Source organism: Drosophila novamexicana, unplaced genomic scaffold (genome assembly GCF_003285875.2).
Source record: "Drosophila novamexicana strain 15010-1031.04,08,12 unplaced genomic scaffold, DnovRS2.1 tig00000689-arrow-pilon, whole genome shotgun sequence".
Lineage (NCBI taxonomy): Eukaryota > Metazoa > Arthropoda > Insecta > Diptera > Drosophilidae > Drosophila > Drosophila novamexicana.
Genome location: NW_020824818.1, coordinates 1052514 through 1073425, shown reverse-complemented (window position 1 = coordinate 1073425; position 20912 = coordinate 1052514). Strand labels below are relative to the sequence as shown.

At 39.5% G+C, this 20912-nt stretch overlaps 2 protein-coding genes across 4 annotated transcripts; one reads left to right on the top strand and one right to left on the bottom strand.

Moving 5' to 3' along the window:
- Nucleotides 1-343: 343 nt before the first annotated feature.
- On the bottom strand, nucleotides 344-4193 carry LOC115763239 (ecdysone-induced protein 74EF). The gene is given in 1 exon segment (XM_030705715.1): nucleotides 344-4193. A coding segment is annotated over 1 exon segment (2364 nt). The 5' UTR covers nucleotides 2767-4193; the 3' UTR covers nucleotides 344-402.
- Nucleotides 4194-12454: 8261 nt separating this feature from the next.
- On the top strand, nucleotides 12455-13341 carry LOC115763157. 3 transcript variants are annotated; one of them, XM_030705608.1, is made up of 3 exons: nucleotides 12455-12554; nucleotides 12643-12813; nucleotides 12870-13341. In XM_030705608.1, exons 1-3 carry the CDS (start codon nucleotides 12527-12529, stop codon nucleotides 13079-13081), a joined length of 411 nt encoding a protein of 136 aa, XP_030561468.1. In that variant the 5' UTR covers nucleotides 12455-12526; the 3' UTR covers nucleotides 13082-13341. The 3 variants fall into 3 exon arrangements, 2 of the variants coding, with proteins under 2 accessions (XP_030561468.1, XP_030561469.1); XM_030705609.1 differs by having other exon boundaries at nucleotides 12456-12574; XR_004017874.1 differs by having other exon boundaries at nucleotides 12457-12570.
- Nucleotides 13342-20912: the final 7571 nt, after the last annotated feature.

The following is a 20912-nucleotide window of genomic DNA, read 5'->3' as shown; positions in this document are numbered from 1 at the left end:
AAATCAAAATAACATGAAACAATTTTTTGCTTAGTTTTTGTTAGTTTTTTTTTTTTGCAACAATTTCTTTGTATCACACAATTGTCGTTTAGGTTTTTATTCTTTACCAAAATGTTGTGGAATGCAAGTTTTGGAATGTGAAGGTGTGTGTGTGTGTGTTTGTGGAAAGATGTTCGCTTCATATGGTACAACAGTGCGTATGCTTAATTGTAAAATGCTTTTATTTATAGGTTTAATTTTATAATAATTGTATTTATTTATCAATTGAATTCATTTTGTAATTACAAGTGCTAAAATGAATTATCTTTTTAAAACTAAAGCTAAAAATTGTTTATGTTACGCTTGTAATTAACGCTAAATGTGTGTGTGTAGAGTAATTTATATATATATATATTCAATAATTTACAATGTGGATATATCCAACAAACCAGCGCTTGCCTCGTGCGCGTGCAGCTGCTGCGGATGCGTGGCATGGTAATGATACAGCTGATGCTGCTGCTGCTGCTGCTGCTGCTGCTGTTGTTGATGGTGTTGCAGTTGCTGCTGCTGTTGATGATGCTGGTGTTGCAGATGTTGCTGATGTTGCAGGTAGTGCTGGTGGTGTTGCTGCTGCTGCAGCTGGTGCTGCTGCTGTTGCTCCTCCAGTTGTTGTTGCATGTCCAGCATGCTGGCCGAGGCCACAAACGCACTGGCCGCTTGGCAGCTAGAGGCAGCGGCCGTGGCGGACGCGGAGGAGGAGGAGGCCGCTGCTGCTGCTGCCGCCGCTGACGTCGCGGACAGCTGGTAGGCGGCAGCGGCAACAGCAGCCGCCGCCAAGGCGGGTGAATGCGCGGTGGCAGTGTGACCACTAGAATGCGCCGAGGAGCGACCGCCCGACGAACCCGAACCAGATGCCGTCGGACTAGGCCGGCCGTTCAGCAACTGTTGCTGCTGCTGCTGCTGTGCTGCTGCCGCCGCTGCTGCTGCTGCTGCTGGCATATAAGCACCAGCAGCTGTTGGCGGCGGCGACACAGTTGCAGACGCGGCCACGGCTCCATAGGCGTTGGCCATTTCTCACATATGTGCCAGCGGCGCCATTGCGCGCAGCGATTGCTGATGCAGCTGATGTTGTTGCTGCTGCTGCTGTTGCTGTTGCTGCTGCTGTTGCTGATGTTGCTGCTGCTGCTGCTGTTGGTGATGCATCACATGCTGCAGTGGCTGCTGCTGTTGTTGCTGCAGTTCCGGCGAGCCCGTCTGATAGTGCATCAGATGCCGCTGCTGCTCCGGCGCACCGGAGAGTCCGTCGTGCAGATGATACATGTTCATCAGATTGTTGAGATCGGCTCCAGCGCCAGCTGCTGCTGCCGCCGATACGTACTCGCGCTTCATGATGTGATTGTTGTTATTGTTGTTGTTATTATTGAGCGCAATTGCACTGGGACTGGGCGAGACGGGCTCCGATTTAATGCTCGAATCGCTGGGACTGTGACTCTGGCAGGAAACTTGTGCTCCATACGGCGCCGGCGAACCGGTGCCCGTCACCGCGCCCGTCGGCTGCTGCTGCAGTCCGGAGCCGTACGGCGACGGTGAGCCCGGCTGCTGCAGGCTGCTGCCGTAGGGTGAGGTCTGGCCGCCGGCGACCGTGTCGTACATGCCATAGCCATTGTACATGTGGCTCATCTCGTAGCGCGGCGCGTAGTTCATGTAGTGCGTCTGGTAGCCGGCGGGATCGGGATGCATATAGCCGTTGGGCATATAGCCGTTCGGCACGCTCATCTGATGGATGTTCGGGCGCACCTGCTGCGCTGCAGCGGCGGCGGCAGCAGCAGCGGCAGCCGCTGCGGACGCACCGCCCGATCCGTTCAGCGCTTGGCTCTGGGACATGCCCTGCGAGCCGCGGGTGGGTGTGCCCGGCTCGGGACCCGGTTGCTGGCCAGGCATTAGGCCGCCCATTGGGTACTTCTCCTTGGTTTTGGTCAGCGTTTTGGTCTTGCGACGCGGCCGATACTTGTAGTCCGGATGCTCCTTCATGTGCACCGCCCGCAAACGTTTCGCCTCGTCGATGAAGGGTCGCTTCTCCGCCTCGGACAGATCCTTCCACTGGGCGCCCAAGCGCTTCGAGATCTCCGAATTGTGCATTTTCGGATTATCGGAGGCCATTTTGCGGCGCTGGCCACGTGACCAGACCATAAATGCATTCATCGGCCGCTTCACGCGATCCGCGTGCTGTTGATTCTTGTTGGCCGTGGCGCTGTTATTGTTGTTGTTGTTATTGTTGCCGGCATTGGTCATGCTGCTCAGGGCGCTGCCGGCGCCCATCAGCGTCGGATGCTGCTGCTGCTGCGGATGCGGCTGCGAGTGCTGTTGCTGCTGCTGCTGCTGCTGTTGATGATGGCTGACTGGGGAGGTCATGTGATGGCTGCCAATGCTGCTCTGTGTGGGACTCAGCTCGCTGGAGCTGTGCAGCGGCGAGCTCTGCTGCTGCTGCTGTTGCTGCTGCTGCTGCTGCTGCTGTGTCGCTCCGTTCAGCGTGTTGGCAATGCTCGACTGCAGCGAGCTGAGCGGATTGGGACTCTGGCTGGCCGCAATGTGTGCGCTCATGTGATGGTGATGATGGTGATGATTGTGCTGGCTCAGATGCGAGTGCGTCAGATGCGACGGGCCGAGATTCATGAGCGGCGCCAGCGCCGAATAAGACGTGGCTGCTGCCGCATGGGCATGGCCATGCAGCGGCGGCATTTGGCCGGGCAGAATGCCGCACTTCATGTCCGCCTCCATGGTCAGCATGTTGCTGTCGGGATGTTGGCAACTGTTGCTGCTGTAACTGGCAATGGGTTTAAGCTCTGGATTGCCAGCGAGGGTAATGCATGAAGTTGTGGATGCCTGTAGATACTTTCGCCTGTGTCTATTGCAGCTGTAGATACGTGTTGTAGCTTCTAGTTACTTTGCAAATCATAGATGCATTTGTTATGCTGATGCTGGTAGATCGTTTTGCGTGTGTCTGAAGTTTGCAGATACTTTGCAACTCAAAAGTATAGATACTTTTCTGGCAGCTTTGAATAATTTCTAGCTGATTTTGCAGCAATTGAGATAGTTTCTAAGCACCTGTAGATGCTATATATCCAATTGCAGTGTTCCTTGTTGTTGCTGCAGAGCACGCCCAGTTGTTAAATCCGTAAATGCACGTTTTGTATCTTAAAGATACGTTTTGTCAAAAAATGTCACTTGAACAGCTTTAGAGTTACTTTTTAGTCTATGCACAGTTACTTTTCTGAGTAAGTTAGATTATTTTTATTAAGCAGTTATTTATTGGCTATGATTTGAACATTTTTTTTGGAAACCATGTTGCACTTGTTGGATTTTGGAATTTGTTGTTATCTTTTGATTTTTGTAGGTAAATTTGTTCGGAATTGCCAATTTCTGGCAATTGACACATATAGATGTATTTATATATATAGATATCTATATATATTTATTTATTTCTTTTGCCTTTTGAAACAGCTTTTGCTATTTGTTTTAGCTTTTCGATCAAATATTTGAACGCAAAAACACTTGAAATTTATTTGTTGAAACGCGTCGCGAAATATGCTTTGATAATGTTGTGAGTTTTCTGTTTTTGTTTTTTTTTTTTGTAGTAAATTTGTTGTATTTTTTGCTATTTGGGCAAAAAATCAGCGCGTTGCGTGAGACGTCGAAAAATACCTCCACACAACGCGGAATTGAGCACCTTTCTGTTTCGCCGTCGAGCGAGCGGACAGCGGCGAAACCTGTTCCCAGCGTTAACGAGCGCCGTCACCGAAGCAAATAACCGACGACGTGTGTGCGTGTGTTTCTGTGTGTGTGTGTGTGTGTGTGCGTGCGTGCGTGTAGTACGCTGGGCGAGGTGAGGGCGAAAACTCGTACGCGAAACTCTCGAATCCGTTGCTCGTTGCGTGCGCGTGTGCTGACGACAGCGAATACGAGAGACGAATGAGAGACTGACTGGCCAGCAGCTGAGTCTGAGGCCGCTTGGCGCTGCGAGCCAGCATACACGCACGCACACATACACAGGGTGGCTAGTCAAACGGGTCTCGAGTGAGTGTGCATGTGTGTGTGTGTGTGTATGTGTGTGACGGCATTTGCAAACCAGTTTCGCTACGCTGTTGGGCAGGCGTGAGCGCTAGACAGAGACAACGCTAGTGGCTGCTGCACACGCTAATAAATCAAATAAACGCTATGCGCTGTCTGTGCAGCTGTGTGTGTGCGTGTTGGTGTTGGTTTCAATGCTCGCTTGGATTATGCGCAGCGCACAGCGCCAATCAACGCTGAGCGAGAGTGAGCTAGCACTATATGACGTATTCGCTTGCGCCACATATCGATCTGTGGCGTTGTTGCTTGCGTTGCCAGAGCTGCCATAAAAATGTCGTCGCTGGGCAGTCGTTTTTATGGCAAGCAACGTTGCCAGTTTTCAGCAGCAGCAGCGACAGCAGCTTCTAGTCAAAGTCTGGCGGAATTTTTGCGCTTTCGGACGCTTTAAATATGGCGGACAAGGCAAACGGGCAGCCGGGCAACCGGGCAGCCAGGCACCTGGAAGACAGCAGTCGAAAGGGGACTGGGGAGTGTACCGCAGTGTTTGCGGCGTATTTACCATTGGCGCGTCTCACGCGCATAGTTTGAATTCTTCTAATTTTTTATTTCCATTTTGTTCGCTCATTTTTTTCTACTTATTAACCTAATGGGTTTGCCAAGGTAGCAGCCGGAGCACGAAATAATAGTCAGCCAGTCGGCGGTAGCTGGCAAAATGTATTAAGCAAGTGCTGCCAAGTGCACTGCAGCAAACAGTTATAACTAACGGTATATGTGCCAGTGTGTGTGTGTGTGTGTGTGTGTGACTTTGATGCGGTCTGGCATCCTTTAGATGGCAGATACTGGCTCCTCTGAGCATGTTGCCACGTTGTTGTAATTATAGCTGCACATATGAATAGGCAACCGCATTGTCTTGTGGCAGCAGCAGCAGCAGCAGCAGCAGCAGCCACGCGGTTTTTCGGCGTGCTCCACTTCAGTAGCAAGCCGCCTACCGCCTACCGCCTACCCCTACACCCTACCTGCACCACCCCAAACGCACCTATTGCACATGTGCGTAAGTTTTTTCTTATACCATTTTCGCTTGGTTTTCATTAGCGCAAAGTAACTCGGAATTCTGGTTTTGGTGCTGTTTCTGGTTCTGTTGCAAAGTGTGCGTCAGCTTCTTAATGAGCCGCAGCTAATGGCAACAACATTCGGATCGCTTGCCACGGAGCTGATTCATTTTGGTGTAATGGATCATATGAGGCTTGGGTCTGGTATTATGTGACTGCGCTTTCTTAGTAATTGTAGATGGCATTCTTGAGTACACTACCAAAGCGATGTTAATTGAAATCTTTGTGGGCAATCGATGATTGTTGCAGTCCAAATCGGACGCTATTAATAATTATAAGTAATGGTTCCTAGGCCAAAATACTAAAACAAGGCAACTGCGCGTCGATTAAATTACAAAATGACAAAAAAAAATGTATATAAAGATAAACATAGTGTAAGAATAATACAAAATATGCAAATTAAACTCTGCGAAAAATCTTAAATATAAAAAGGCGCATCTATATAAGATGCAGAAAATCTTTGAGAATATTTAATAAAAAAATTTAAAAAAAATTAATTTGAAATAGTATCAGAAAGTTTTTAAATTCTATATTTTAAAGAAGTCTTCTTCTTATTTTTTTGAAATGCATGAAGAAGACCTACAAATGATTCAATTATGAAATTTAAAAAAAAATGTCCTAAATAAAACATAAAATAAAAAAAAACACGTGTACACGATTATATTAACTAAAGGCTTGTAAGTACAAAACTAAAAAAAGACTGGAAGTAATTAATTTCCGTTTTAGAATATTTAAAAATTATTTAAAAAAAGACTGGAAGTAATTAATATCCGTTTTAGAATATTTAAAAATTATTAAAAATATTAGCTAAAGGAAAGTTTTAAATTATAATCTGATTAATTACTTAATAATTTGAAAAAGTGGATTAGCAATAATATGGTAATATTTATATACACTTAATTAAAACAAATTTAATCCTTATATAGGATATGTTGTTTTTCTAACAACAATAAAAACAAAGTTAACTTACTTGTAATCGATACGTTATACGTTGTTTTACTCATGACTTATTCAGTGATTCACTTTTACACACTTCCGATGTAAATTTCATGCAAGTCATTTGGGCTCTGTTCGTGCCGAGCAAACGCCCCCTTCCCCTGCCCCTCAAGCACTTGACCAAATCGAGCTACTAACCCAGAAATGTGCGCTCTCGGGCAGAATCTTAAAATAAAATGCGATATGTGGAGGCAGGCAAAACGAATTTATGGCCAATTGCAAATGATTTGACAATGAACAAAGCCCAAATAAACAAACCAGGCGAAAACAATGAGAAAACAAAATATAGGTATGTATATACATATATAACAAAAACCTGCCCCAGAAACTGACCTACAGCAAAAACGCAAATCTTAACCACAAAAAAAAAAGCAAAGAACAAAATTTGCCAAAAAGCCTTTTATACAATACGGAAAGCAAAAAAAAATACAAGAAATAAAAAACGAAAACGTTTCTTGTTCATTATCAGAGCACTTGTTGTTGTTGTTGTTGTTGTTTTTGTGTATTATTATTGTATATTTGTGCAGCCATTCGATTCTTTGGGGGTTTTCGAATATAAAAAATAAAGAGAAGAACATAATAAGCCCAAAACAAACCAAAAACCAAACCCAGACCCAGACCCAGACCCAGGCCCAGGCCCAGACTCAGTTCCAGACTCAGACCAAGTAGACACTCAGACGGCTTTGTTGTTGCTGTTGTTATTTGTGTTTTATGTTTGACGTTTGAGCGTGCTGGGCGCGTGTGAATGGGAAAAGGAAGCTCACACACACACACACACACACACACACACACACACACACTTAAAAAAACAAAGTCAAGGTCATTGCAAAGAGTTTTAATTGTTCGCACAAAAAATGAAATAAAAATACAAACACGCACACACTGACACATACACACACACACACACTGACACACACACACAACAACGACTACAACAACAACAATGGCGCCGAGCATTACAAACAAACATTTGCACATAATAAAAGAAATAAAAACGCAACAAAAACAGGCAGCGGCGGACAATAGCAAAAGGCAACAAGAGGAGCCAACAACAACAACAACAACAACAACAACAAAAGCAACAACAACAACAGCGGCCACAAAAGGCATTTGGCAAGCAAACAAGTTCAACAAAAATATTCGCACAATTCACTCAGTTCGCACATAGAAACATCTTCCTCTCTCTTTCACTATTTATCTGTCTCACCCATGTACTCCCTCTCTCTCTCTCTCTCTCTCTCTCTCTCTCTCTCTCTCTCTCTCTCTCTCTCTCTCTTTCGGTCTCTTGCTCCAGCTCTCTATTGCACACATGTGCACCTGTTAAGCTGCTAACGCTTGAACTTCACATGACTCAAAATAAAATTAAAAGCAACAACAAACTTTTCTAAAAAAAAGAAACACATCTACAAATAGTTTTAAATCAAAACTTAATTTTCTTAGCCTTATTCTAATAAAGTATAAACCTTTGCATGAAGATAAGTTTATTAAAAATTTGATTATGAATTCTTATTCTAATAGAGAAAACACCTTAGCATGAAGAAAATAAGATAATAAAAAATTTGGAAAATTATTTCTCATTCTTATAAACAACTTTTCTTTAAAATATTTTGTAATTTTCCAAAGCAGAAAATTTGAATAGAGAACTTCTAAAAGAACTTTTGAAAAAGAAACATATGTGAGAGGAAATTGTAGGATGAAACTCGATCTATTAAAAGAAATTCTAGCTATGTTCAAAATAATATTCATTTAATATGCAACTGATTAATATTAAACATTTAATTTAAATATAAATTTAAAGTGCGACTGCATTTTTTCGTGAGGGTTTTCATCATTTTTGAAGGTAAAATATGGGCATTCTCTTATTTTTCTCATATTATTATTATTATTATTATTATGTTATTGTATATTAATATATTATTTTTTTAATATTAAGAGGCGAAAGGACCAAGAGTCTATGCTACATAATAATAAAGTAAGAATACTAATATGAATGTTACGTTGACGCCAACAAAGCCAAAGAATTAAAAAGTTAAGTATTTCTATTTAACAATACTTACGTAAAAAGCAGCTTATAACATGTGTATTCACATGTATTCAAGTTCCTATCTGCAATACAAGAACACAGACTTTAGAATCAACTATGTACATATACAAATAAAATAAGTGTAAGCATAAGCTAGAGTTATTCAAAAATATTAATTTAAGCTACGTTTCAGTTGTGAGCTCTTGTTCCAGTTAATTTCACTCGCTCCGTGCCATTGTTTAGCTTTTATATTTCACTAACATGAACTTTTGGCATGATAAATTGAAAAACTTTAGTTGCCTACTTTTCTGGCCAAAAGCTAGAGGCTAACATCGGCTTTGCAGCTAACTTCAGGCCAAAACTCGTGTCAAACTTTTCTGTGACTATTTCTAACCCTGAGCAAATATCTAAACGTTGTTTCAACTGTTTTATGAGTTTATCCGTTTACCAACACCGAAAAAAAGGCAGCGAAAACAAAAACCCAGAGCAGCGTGTGCGAAAGAGCGAGAGGTATAGAGAGAGAGAGAGAGCGAAAGGGCAGAGGGAAAGAAAAAAAACACGTATACGACCTGTCTCGACACTTGCAGACTGAACCCAAACACACACACACACACACACACACACACACACACACACACACACATACACACACGCAAAGAGATGCTATTCAGACGTTATTCATTTTACACATTCATTTCCTCATTCAATTCGCAATTGTATACGAAATTTCAATTGTTTGTTGAATGTATTATACGGCGGGCATGGCTTGGAAATGGTTTCTACTTGTTGTTGGAGTTGTTGTAGTTGTTGTTGACTGACTGCTGGCTTGGCTGTGTGTGCGTCTGTGTGTTGTTTTTGTTGATGTTGTTGCTGCTGCTGTTGATGACGTTGTTGAAAATTGCATTGCCTGGCGAAGTTCAGTTCAGTTTCAGTTGAGAGTCGGCAACAGGTTGCTCTGTGTCTAGCTTTTGAAAATGCAATAGGGAGACAATAACAACAACAACAAACAACTGAATGAATGAATGAATGAATGTTCACTGTGTGTGTGTGTGTGTGTGTGTGTGTGTGTGTGTGTGTGTGTGCGTGTGTGTCTGATTGTATGATGTTGATAAGCGCGAAGTTCTGGCCATAGAAATTGCAAAACGTGTTGATGATGAGGGAACGTTCCAGCACTTTGACTTGATTGTTGACGCTCTCTCTCTCTCTCTCTCTCGCTCTCGCTCTCTCGCTCCCACTCTCCCACAAGCAGAGAGTGAAAGTTGTCGTTGACAATAAATGGCGTTTAGTTTTTGGGCGCTGAACTTGGCAAACAACAAAACGAGCGATGGCAGCCGCAGTAGAAAAGGGCTTCAGCCAGTCATCGATTTTCTGCGGTCAGTCAAGGCAAAGTGCGAGCGAGCCCACGGGAGCGAGCGAGAGCGACCCACATTTGGCTGCCTAATAAAAAAGAGTTGAAAAGCGAAAGATGCAAATAATGGCGTGCGCTAGCTGGCGCCTCTTCTGCTATTGCTCTCCCGCTCGCACACATATTCCGATGCAGCACAAAAGGAGTTAGCGTGAATGCAGACGCTGGGTCCGAAATGGCAGCGGGGTGGGCGGAGAGGCAGCGGTAACGTTGTGCGATGAACAATGAAAGAAAAGGCAAAGAGCAAAAGATGTTATTGTTGCTGTTATTGTTGCTGTTATTGTTGTTATTGCATTGTCGTGCATTACTTTTGTGTCATTGAACTTATTTTGCAATAAAAGTGAGTAAGCCGCAAGGCAAGTGGAACACGAAACCCAGAATATTTCACAGTTGGCAAAGTGCAAGAGCGAGACAGAGAGAGTGTATAGAACGCAATGTGAGTGCAAAGTGCAGAAACAACATAATCATTATCAACAACAGAAAAACAATAGGTGAGTGCACATTGAGCATATCAGCAACAACAACAACAACAGCAACAACAATGAAAGGTCTAAAAGGTATAAAAGTATGTGTTGGAAAGTGAAGAAACAATTGATGAAGCGCAAACCGGCGATAATCCAGTGCGAACAATTTAATATCAAAGTCAAGAGACATTTGTCATATTAAAATGAAAACATGAAATACAGTACAGTAATTGTGAGAGCAGATTAAACAGCAGCAGAGATTTAAGTTCGTAATTTAAATAGTATTAGACGCTTTTCATTTGAAATTATTTCTGGCGAAAATATAATGGAATAAGTAATGTGATTTATCACGATTTTATCGAGAATAATATGGTAGCTCGGAAATTTACGCTATGAGAAATAAAATTCGGCAATATTGTTTAATTAGAATAGGTACACTTTAGTGTTAAACAATTTTGTGAGCTTCAAAAATGGTTCCTTACAAACAATTTTAAATTTAAACAAGAGGTTCTAGTCAAGAGCTCCCGACTAGGCGATACCCTGAACCCTCTTCTTCCAACATCAAATGCATATATATATTCTATTTTAGAAGCTATATGTCAAGTTTGGTGACTCTAGCTCTTATTATTTACCAAAATTGCCCAAAAAACAGGATATAGATATCGATTTTTATCGATTGCTTGGAAACGGAGTAAGTTATTGATTATCGGAAACAAACTAGATCTGCGCGGGAGCTAGGAGCATCTACATCTACAATTTCAAGTCTCTAGCTCTTGTAGGTTCTGAGATCCTTGCGTTCATACATACGGACGGACGGACGGACAGACAGACGGACATGGCTAGATCGACTCGGCTATTGATGCTGATCAAGAATATATATACTTTATGGGGTCGGAGATGCTTCCTTCTGCTTGTTACATACATTTGGATTTTGCATATATACACTATACCCTTATACCCATTTTTAATGGGTTCAGGGTATAAAAAATGACAATAGTGTTCTAGTTGTTCTAGTTCTATAAGAATAATGCAATATTTCTGAATTTTCAAAATTACATTTATTAAATAATTTTTGAAAATTAAATGAAATCAGGGCGAACATACCATTATGTCAACATGTCTTATTAAAGAAAGGAAGATTGATTGTCATATATCCATAAAATTGAAATTCAAATTGATTATGTCAAATGCAACTGATAAAAATTTGATGCATTGTCACCCTGTAAGCGTTTGTACGCTCCAAAAGTATACAATTACTGCAAAATACAATGTATCTATTTCCCTTGGCATAGAAAACTTGAACCTTAATATTATTTCAGCTGAATATATTATTTGTACATGATTCATAATAAATGAATCAGAAATAAAAACTTATACACAACAATTAATTGGAATATTGTAAACTTGACGCTAACTTAGTTGGATATGTTTTTTTGCTAGCATAAAGTTAGTATGATTAAGTCCAATCAAATCCAAATCAGTTGTTTAAGATGAGTCGAGTGCCTCAACAAGTTGGATGAATTTTAAATTTATTTAAATTGAATTAAATGGCTGCAATTTGTCGTGGGCAATCGCATATAAGTTCGTCGTAGTTTATAATTCCCTCGAAAAGGCATAATACTCGCACACACACACACAAACACACACACGCACTTGCACTTGTGCTTGTATCGCACTCAGAGACAGTCATCGTACCATTCAATTGGCTGTATCCGCTCTAGAAGCTAAAATGGAGATTGTCAACGGTTACCAGGGAACGTATTATTTCTGATTTGTTTCTTGGAGCAGCGCAGATTAGTTTTATTAAATGAGCAATTGCCCCATAACAATGTCAAGAAAACCGACGAATGACCACAAAATGAACAATATATGAAGCTTAGGTCGAGTCAATAAGAATTAAATTTAATCAATTTTAAAACATATCATAATCGATATAAGATAAAAGATTAATTAAAGAATAAGCTTATTAAAACAAAATATTAAATATTAAATATATGTAAATATATACAACATTTATAAGACTTGAAATATCAGATCAAATTATCTAGAAAATTACATTATATTGTTTTTATATTTATTGTATCTATCTCAAAAATATACATTGGAAAAATCGAATCATTTTATCAAACACAATAAATTAAAATTATCTGCCTTTCTAATGGGATACATATATTAATTTTGAACATTTCCTTCGACTTTTTATCATCCCAGTACAAGTAACAAACTCAGTATTAGAAATGTTGCAATATCTTAACAGAAGACGAGAGTATCTAATAAGATTTATAGATAATTGTGCAATCAATTTTAGTAATATTACTAAGCAAAATACATTATACTCCAAAGTAAACATAGCAAGCCTTAAAATATTATTAGTTGACTTAGAAGTTAAGGGAAGCCAGCTCTAATAGTAACACACACACACTCTATGGGGAAAAGTTATTGAGGCTATGAGAAATTTTATAATTCGGTTTTCAATATTAATATGTTTCACAATAGGGAAAGTATCAATGGTAAATGAAACGAGTAGTGAGTAAGACTAATACTAATTCAATTATAGAATTTGTACATATATTTGTTACTATTCGATTATAATTACAGATATTAGTAATAAATGTGCCGATTGCAGTACATACATATCATGCAATGTTATGAATTATGGCCAGTTAATAGAATTGAACGCTGATGAAAACAAGATTAAGAGATGTGATTCAAAAGTAACTACTGTTAATACATTAGATAAATGTTTGCCAAGGGTTTATCGTATACATGGTAATTACTAGAAGTATTTACATCAAGCTAATGCTCTAAATGTATTGCATGTACAGAGCTATTGGAGGGTTTTATCTGCTTCTGGACGCCACAGATGGGATGTACAATTGTCATTGGCAAGCGCCAACAGCAAAGAAATTACACTGAAAACTATTGTGAACAATGTTTGTCACATTGCCCCTGCTCTGAAGGAAGTAGAGTGCATATAGGACTTACGGCACGAACCATATGCATTGGATTGGTCTTGGGACTAATGTGGGCATTATAAAATATACATATATCCTTAGATCTAAATTTCAAAGCACCCAGCTAAATAACATAAATTATATAAATAAGGCTGGGTCTATCAAGGCGGCTGCTAACTTTTTAGCTTTTTAACTAATTGTGCAATACTGCAAATAAATTTTAACACACTTTAACGGCATCGACAATGTGCTAACTCTGCAGGTTATAGCGTTGCCAGATATTTAAATATTTTTTGTAAAAAGAAATGCGGTCACACTTAATGCAACATGCAAACTAATAAAAATCAGCAAAACGAACAAAAAAATGGTGGTCAAACTATAATTCTCTGCTTAAAAGTGATCAAATAATAATATTGTTAGCTTAGTTTCTTACAATAACTTAGGCTTTTTTAATTTAATATGTTTCATTGTACGCTGGAATCGTTCAGTAGCCTTAGTAGCTTCTGATGTCCACCAAGCGAAAGACTGAAAGTAGATTGTAGTGCCAAGATTGTGTAGGGTATATACATGAAAAAGACATTTACACTGAAAGGATTTATACAACGAAGTTGTTGTGAGCATATCCTAGTAAAATAATAAAAAGTTTAAATATTTCGCCTAGAGACTTGCATGTGGCAGCTGGTATTGCCCGGCCTTACACGGTCAGAGATTTTTCTTTACATTATTTTCTGAGAACTCAAATCCTTGCAACGTCTGAAGTTATATTTTACAAAGGTATTCGATATATGAGGCTGGAATCATGGAATCGAGACCAAAGGTGTTTTTTTTCCTGCACAGCCAGTCAAACAGTTTAATAGACATTCTGTATAAGCGCATTAATCATTAAAATTTCTCAACATACACCAATAACTGGGCTTTCCTTTATGAAAGCAAATTCCTTCGGGCAAGTTATGCATTTGATATTTGTGCAACAATCGTAGCTTAACCAAGCAAGTGACAAATCGACTACTTTCAAGCAACACCCGAGAAATCTCAATAGTTTCGCCAGTTGCTGCAGTTGTGCAGTCTGTCGCCTGTCGAAAGCTTCAAAGTTGGTCAAAACTGGAAGGGAAACAGCAGCAGCAGCAGCAGTAGCAGCAAATGGGTGCCCAGGCCGGAGCGTAAGATACTCAACTCAACTCTACTCAGAAGTGCTCCGGGCGTGAATAAATGAAGTTTGCAAATTGCACCACGCCTGACCACCACCAAAAAGCAGTCGCAAGACGCAGTAGCTAGACATTACGAATGCAAAACTTTGTCCTCATTACTCAAAGACTGAATAACTGGACGAGTGTGTATGTGTGTGAGTGCGAGTGTGTGTGAGTGTATGCGAGTGTGTGTGCATGCCCCTAGGTTAAGGCGTTACGCCAGAGCCCAAGTTATGGCGTCTGTCAAAGTCACTTGGCTTGCAAAAGTTGTCGTCGCCTTGGTCGACGCATTGTCCGGCTCTCAAGTTGCCCGCCGCTTGGGCAGCTGCAGCTGAAGGACAACGAGAATGATGACGACAACATCTGCATTGGGTCGTGGTCAGGCTCGCAGCTTCCCAGCCTGTCCGACTGTCCAGCTGTCAGCCCGTCTAACAAGTGTCACTGCAACTTATTTTTTCTTTTTTTTTTTTTTGTTATGTTGTGCCCTAACCCCGCCCCTTGCTGCCCGCTGCCTGCTGGACACTGGGCTGGACATGCACCCTCTTGGTCTTGGACCCTCTACTCTGTCTCTTCCTCTGTAGCTGTTTGTCTGTGCGTGTGCTCGGTTTGAGTTTGTGAAAGATTAAAATCTGCAAACAGTTGGCATCAAGTTTTCAAATTCGCAAATATTTCATGTGAATGTCCAGAACATTTTTGCATGCCACCAGCCCAGCTCAGATCGGCTCGACTTGGCTCGGCTTGGCTCGGCCCTCAGGCTGCCTTTGCTGATTAAATGATTTAAGGTCAGTCGGATTTCTCGGATGCGCAGTCACAACTCATAAATAATGTTGCTAGCCAAACTTTATAATGCGGACGACATCATCTAATTGACAGCAAGTTATTGTAGACTATTCAAGTGCTGACGATAGCAGCAAAAATACTTGAGTTAAAAGTTTCCCAAAGTATATGTGCAAATATTTATACACAAATATCGTACAATATAAAAAACAGAATAATGTATATTTTCAGTTTAGATCCTTATTTAATTCAAATGAATTTTTCTTATTTAATAATTGTATCTTTGTAAAAGTTGATTATGCAAAACTAGGACAAATTTCGAAACCTTCAAAATTTAATAAAACATAATTTCGATAACGATTTATATGGATTGCTTAAAAACAAACTCATAATGCGCGGGCACAAGCAGAACCTATGTTCAATACAGTACAGTACAGAAATGGCTAGATCGATTCGGTTATTGATGCTGATCAAGAATATATAGACTTTATAGAGTCGGAGATGCTTCCTTCTCCCTGTTATATGCATTTGCACAATATCATTATATCCTTTTTGCACAATTTCAATGGGTTCAAGGTGTGAAACTATAGTCCAATTGGAATATTTCTGCTAACCCTTTTTTCGTACAGCAAACTTATTTTATCCCATTACCAATCAGATGTTAAAAGGATTTAACTGATTATTAGATATATATTAAAGCTCGTAATGGCTCGTATCGATACATAATTATTATAAATGCAATGCTATAATGTAGACTAAAGCCGCAAAAATAAATCAATAAAAGAATATTTGGATATATGTATGTATATACCTTAGGGATTGGAGTATGTTAGGGCCAATACAAAGATACTATAGTGGGTTTAACATAAATGAAAAATCCTCTTAAATAAGTTTATTTATATAATAAACAAAAATATTCTAGTCTTATCTGTGTCAGCATAGCAAATGGACGCTTCAATTAGCGCTGGATTTTTTTTTTAAATAAAAATAATAATAATAGTAATTGAAATAATGATCCATTTTAGCATTAAGATAGTTTCCTATCCATACTTGTATCTATCTATAATACAATTGCATCCAGTTACACATTCGGACCACCTGCAACGCTTTTATCCCGCACAACCATCGACATTCACAGCGAATACATCAAAATAATAAGGCCTAAACATCGTTTAGGGTAACATTAAACTAGAAACTGCTGACCGCATGAAATTGTATACATTTGGATAGAAGAATTTTTAATGTTCGACAATTAGGAAAACTTACTGCACAAACTACCCTAAGGTCTTGCAGATCAATCAAGACGGCGCTTTGATGCCAAAACCTAAAGATCTGCTGTTATTTCGTCTAATTTAGCAGAAATTTAGATTTTATATTTCTCGCATACCCTGGACAGCTGGCAATTATGTGCCGCTGCCTCCTCTCCCTCTCTCTCTCTCGCCCTCTCTTTTCAGCGCCATTAAGGCACGCAAATTTTTCCAAGTATTTTGCCAAAGACCCTCTGCCCTCTGTGTTGGGGTAAACGAGTCGAGGCCGAAACCGAGGACGAGTACGAGGCTGAGACTGTGTGTGTGTGTGCGTCTCTGTAATTTGAGTCGATTTTTCCGGCATGCTGTTCGGGCCAAGACTCCGCAACAGACTCGGAGCTCCGAGCTGGGACTGAGATTGAGACTCTCTAAATGGTTGCTTGGCTGGTTGGTGGTTCCATTTTAATTGCAGTCGCTGAGCGAAAAAGGTTCGTCTTGTTGTTTTTGTTGTTGTTGTTGTTGTTGGGCATTTGCAATTAGATCCACAAGTAAAACGAAGCCGCAGACGAAGGATCGCTAGATGCGTACCCAGCGATACGATACGATACCGATACGGATCGCAAAGTTCGGATGCCGCTGCTGCCGCTGCGTAGTTCTTACAGTTTAAGTAAACTGTAATTACGCAGCTCGTGAGAAAACCTGCCCCTGCCGCTGCCGCTGCCCCCCTCTCAGTTGAGGGTGAGTCCCAGCCCTGCCTCGCCCATCATCATGCATCATTTGAATAAGAATACGCGCAAAATTAATTTGGCGGAAGTTTGGTTTTAAATATTTTGTAAATTTTGTGGGCGTCGAAGATTTTTAATAAAATTAACACAAAATGGCGTTGCTCAGTGGCAAGTTATATATGCATAAAACTATATATACATATATGCATATATTTGTCAGAAACTCAAGAGTTAAACCTGAAGCTGTGCACTCAAGCGTTTCAAAGTTCGACGCATGTGTTGGACACTCCCTCAACGTTGCGCCAAGACGCAACCCCGCGGCTTCTCAGGGCAGATCCCATCCACAATGTCGCTGTCCAAAGCGACTGTTGTTCTTGTTCTTCTTGTTGTTGTTTTTGTTTTTGTTGTTGTGTGTGCTCATTCCAGTTGGTCGCTGATGATGGTGATGAGTTTTTAATGGCTGGCGCACAGTTGCGCTGGCGCTGAGCCAATCTGAGTTATTGTTTTTTCTGCGTTTTTTTTTTTGCATACTCCGACGGGGCGCGACTCAGAAACTGGTTATGTTTTCGTCTTGGACAAAGTGGAGCTAATTTGCGCAGTATTTTGCAGAGAACAGATTTGATGCGAATTAGCTACAGAATACAGACAAAATTTGGTAAGAGGAAATAACTTGATAGGAAAGATAGAGCACATTTAAAGATTTAAGTAATATAACTCTGTAGCTGAAGATGAAAATGCAGAAAATTTATCTCAATTTTCAATACAATTCTTATATTATAGTACAATATATTTATGTGCAAGTTCCATTTATAATTTTTGACAGCATATTGTTATCAAATACTTTTCAAAGAAAATAATCATTGTGTTAATTTTCACATAATAAACAAGAAAGGAGATTTAACTGAATAAGATTTTGGATTTAAATAAATCCAACAAAATCGCTCAAACATTACAAAAATAATATAAGAAAACTAATTATAATAATAATCATAGCAATTTAAATATATAAATAAAACAAAATATATAGTATTAATAATTTTACAAACTATTTTAAAACTTTTTTTTTTATTAATATTGTATACGATAATCACAAATTAAAATGTTTTTAGTAAGGTCATATAAATAATAAAATATTAATAAATTATAAGTAATAATAGTAATGAAAAGTAATAATATAATAAATGATTTCAATCCCTACAACGACATAATTTACTCAAAAAAAGGCAATATAAACCAAAAAAAAAGCTTTTGATGAAAATATATTTATTATGTTTTTATTCCTTATATTACTTATATAAAGATCATAAATTAGCGATCTTCAACTGATCTGTTGACAAGTTAGTTGTGCCGAAATATATACTTATAATAATGCTCAGAGTTTCATGAATATATATCTGCAATAATATCGCCGAAACTTATCACTGATCGCTGATCACTGATCACACTGCCATTCACTTTACACACATAATCACTTTTGAATAGAAAGAAGCGTGGCGAATAGAAAGACAGCTGGCTACAATGGATACCTCTGTTTGATTGTGATGAGGTGTATCCGTTTGGGTCTGCCGGGGCATGTTGACCCGTCAAATGTGCCATGCTCTGCAGATTAGATCGTTTCATATGCAAATGTTCATTCGGTTCGCCTCGTCCGATAGATAAAATATCTACGCATGCTGTCGGTTTATTTGTTAAATACATACTATCAATATCACATCGTAATTTACAGCGGTTACAGTTAAGACTTTCGTGTCGTATATTATACATTTTATACGGTCCTCAAGCTTTATGCACTCAACCAGATATTTCGCATAACTTAACATTAATAATGCAAAAATATATATATAAATTAATAAATTAAGAAATCCCACAACTGACCATAAATTCCAAACGCATTAGCAGCTCTGACAAAATTTGTGTTTTTCACCTTGCCAAATATACTTAAGAAATAAATAACTTAACCGTGTATTAATTGGGATTCTGCATATAAAGTCATTCACAGTTATGACTTCATTAAGAGAGACCTCAAATAATTTGTATCCAGACCCTCCCAATAAATAAGCGACAAAAAATTTGAATTTTGTGCAAATTTCGTTTTAAATTATTTTATAATTAGGCAGTTCCATAATCAGAGGCACGCACCAAAAAACGCGAAACAAAAGTTGATTGTGATTGGTTTATAATTTATGGGGCCTGAGATCTGAGATCGGACTGCCAGAGCATCAATGTGTTTATAAGATTTCTGAAGAAGTAGTAGGATTAGGAAGCACAATGGGACAAACTTATGCAAATGAAATTGAAAAAAATTATTGTAAAATTTTATATTTACTAGAAAAAGAAAACGTATCCAATTAGGTAGAATAAAAGTTTTGTTAAAAGTTGTTGCAGCGTTTAAATTAAATACATTTATAAGAAAAAAGGTTAAATACATTAAAAAGATCCATATAGCAAGACATATATAATTGAACCAATGTGCAATTTTCATATTTCATATGATTTTTTAAAATTAAAATTTTATAAAGTTTGTAAATATGTTTAACATTGTATTTAGTTTATCATTAATAAAAACAAAAGTGTTATTATATACAAGTTAATACACTAAAAACATACTTAATTGAAGACAAAAATACATATATTTATTAATTGGAACTTTGAAAAGGCAAACTTAGATATAATAAATATTTGCTCGATGCTCGTCAATTTTAACAGCTGTTTATATATCTATTTAATTTAATCGTTCTATGTATACTTCTACTAATTTCTGACATCGATTAATTCAGCTTTGGCCCATTGTCAGCAGCACTAGATACGCGACGACTATCTTTAAGATACGCGCACGCACATACAGCGGGAACAAAGAACTTGCTGACCGCGTGGCATGTGACTGCCCGTTGGGCTGCTGCTGCTGGCTCCCCTTTTCTCTCCCCCCCTTCCTACTGAATAAAATAAGCAATCCGACGATGTCGCCGTAGTCGTCTTCTTCTTGTTCTTCGTCTCGGTGAGCCATTGAAATGCTGTTACAAGTAACAGAAAAATGCGAACAATGAATGTGCCGGCCGGCCAGGCGAGCGAACAATGTGCAGGGCTCAGTGCAATAGGCCCCCGCCCACGCCAAATAGCCTCCTCTCTACCCCACCAACGGCACGTAGATGTTATTAATATGGCTGCCAATTTGTCGTTGTCGTCCATGTCCGAGTACAGCGAGCGAGGCGCAGGGGCTTGTGTGGGGGGGCACGGAAAAATAAAATGTCTCTAAAATAAAAAGCAAGAGCAGCTGAAATTGTCGCACTTGCAGCGGCCATTTGCCATTTCATTCAATTAAGTTCCGAGAAAAATAATACAAATGAAAGCTATATAGGCTATATATATTTGCTATACCTATATGTATGTGTGACTGTGTGTGAAATCATCTTGTAGGAGCCATTTTCAATCTGCTGCTGCAGCATTTCCACGCTCTGAATGGGAAATGCATCGTCAGCATTTGCATTGAATCTTGTGACTTGAAATTACTTGAACTCTGGCAGCGTAAATTACCAAAAAATGGCCACTGGCAATTGACACCACCAATAATCCAAATCCAAAGCCCAACCACACACACGCGCACACACACATACACACATACAGAGGGAGCCGAAAAGTTCGACAGTCAAATTTTTGCTGAGCTGCGCAATTGTTTTGTTTAGTTTTTGCCAACCAGTTGCGGATTGTGGCTTTTTGGGATCTTCTGGCTGACGTGGATTGGGGATGTGGAGGATGTGGATGTGTGGCTTAGGCTGCCATTTCATTTGTGTACTCTATGTAGCTTTAGTTTCGGTCATCGTCATCTAATTGCCACAGTTAAATGCGCTAATTTTCTGCTTGACTAAAGCAATTTATACTTTAATAGAACTGATTAAATTAACTGATTATATTTGAGTAATTACTCGAGCTGTGATAGGCACAAAGTGAAGTAGGCTCGTGTGAAAGGCAATTTGACATTTG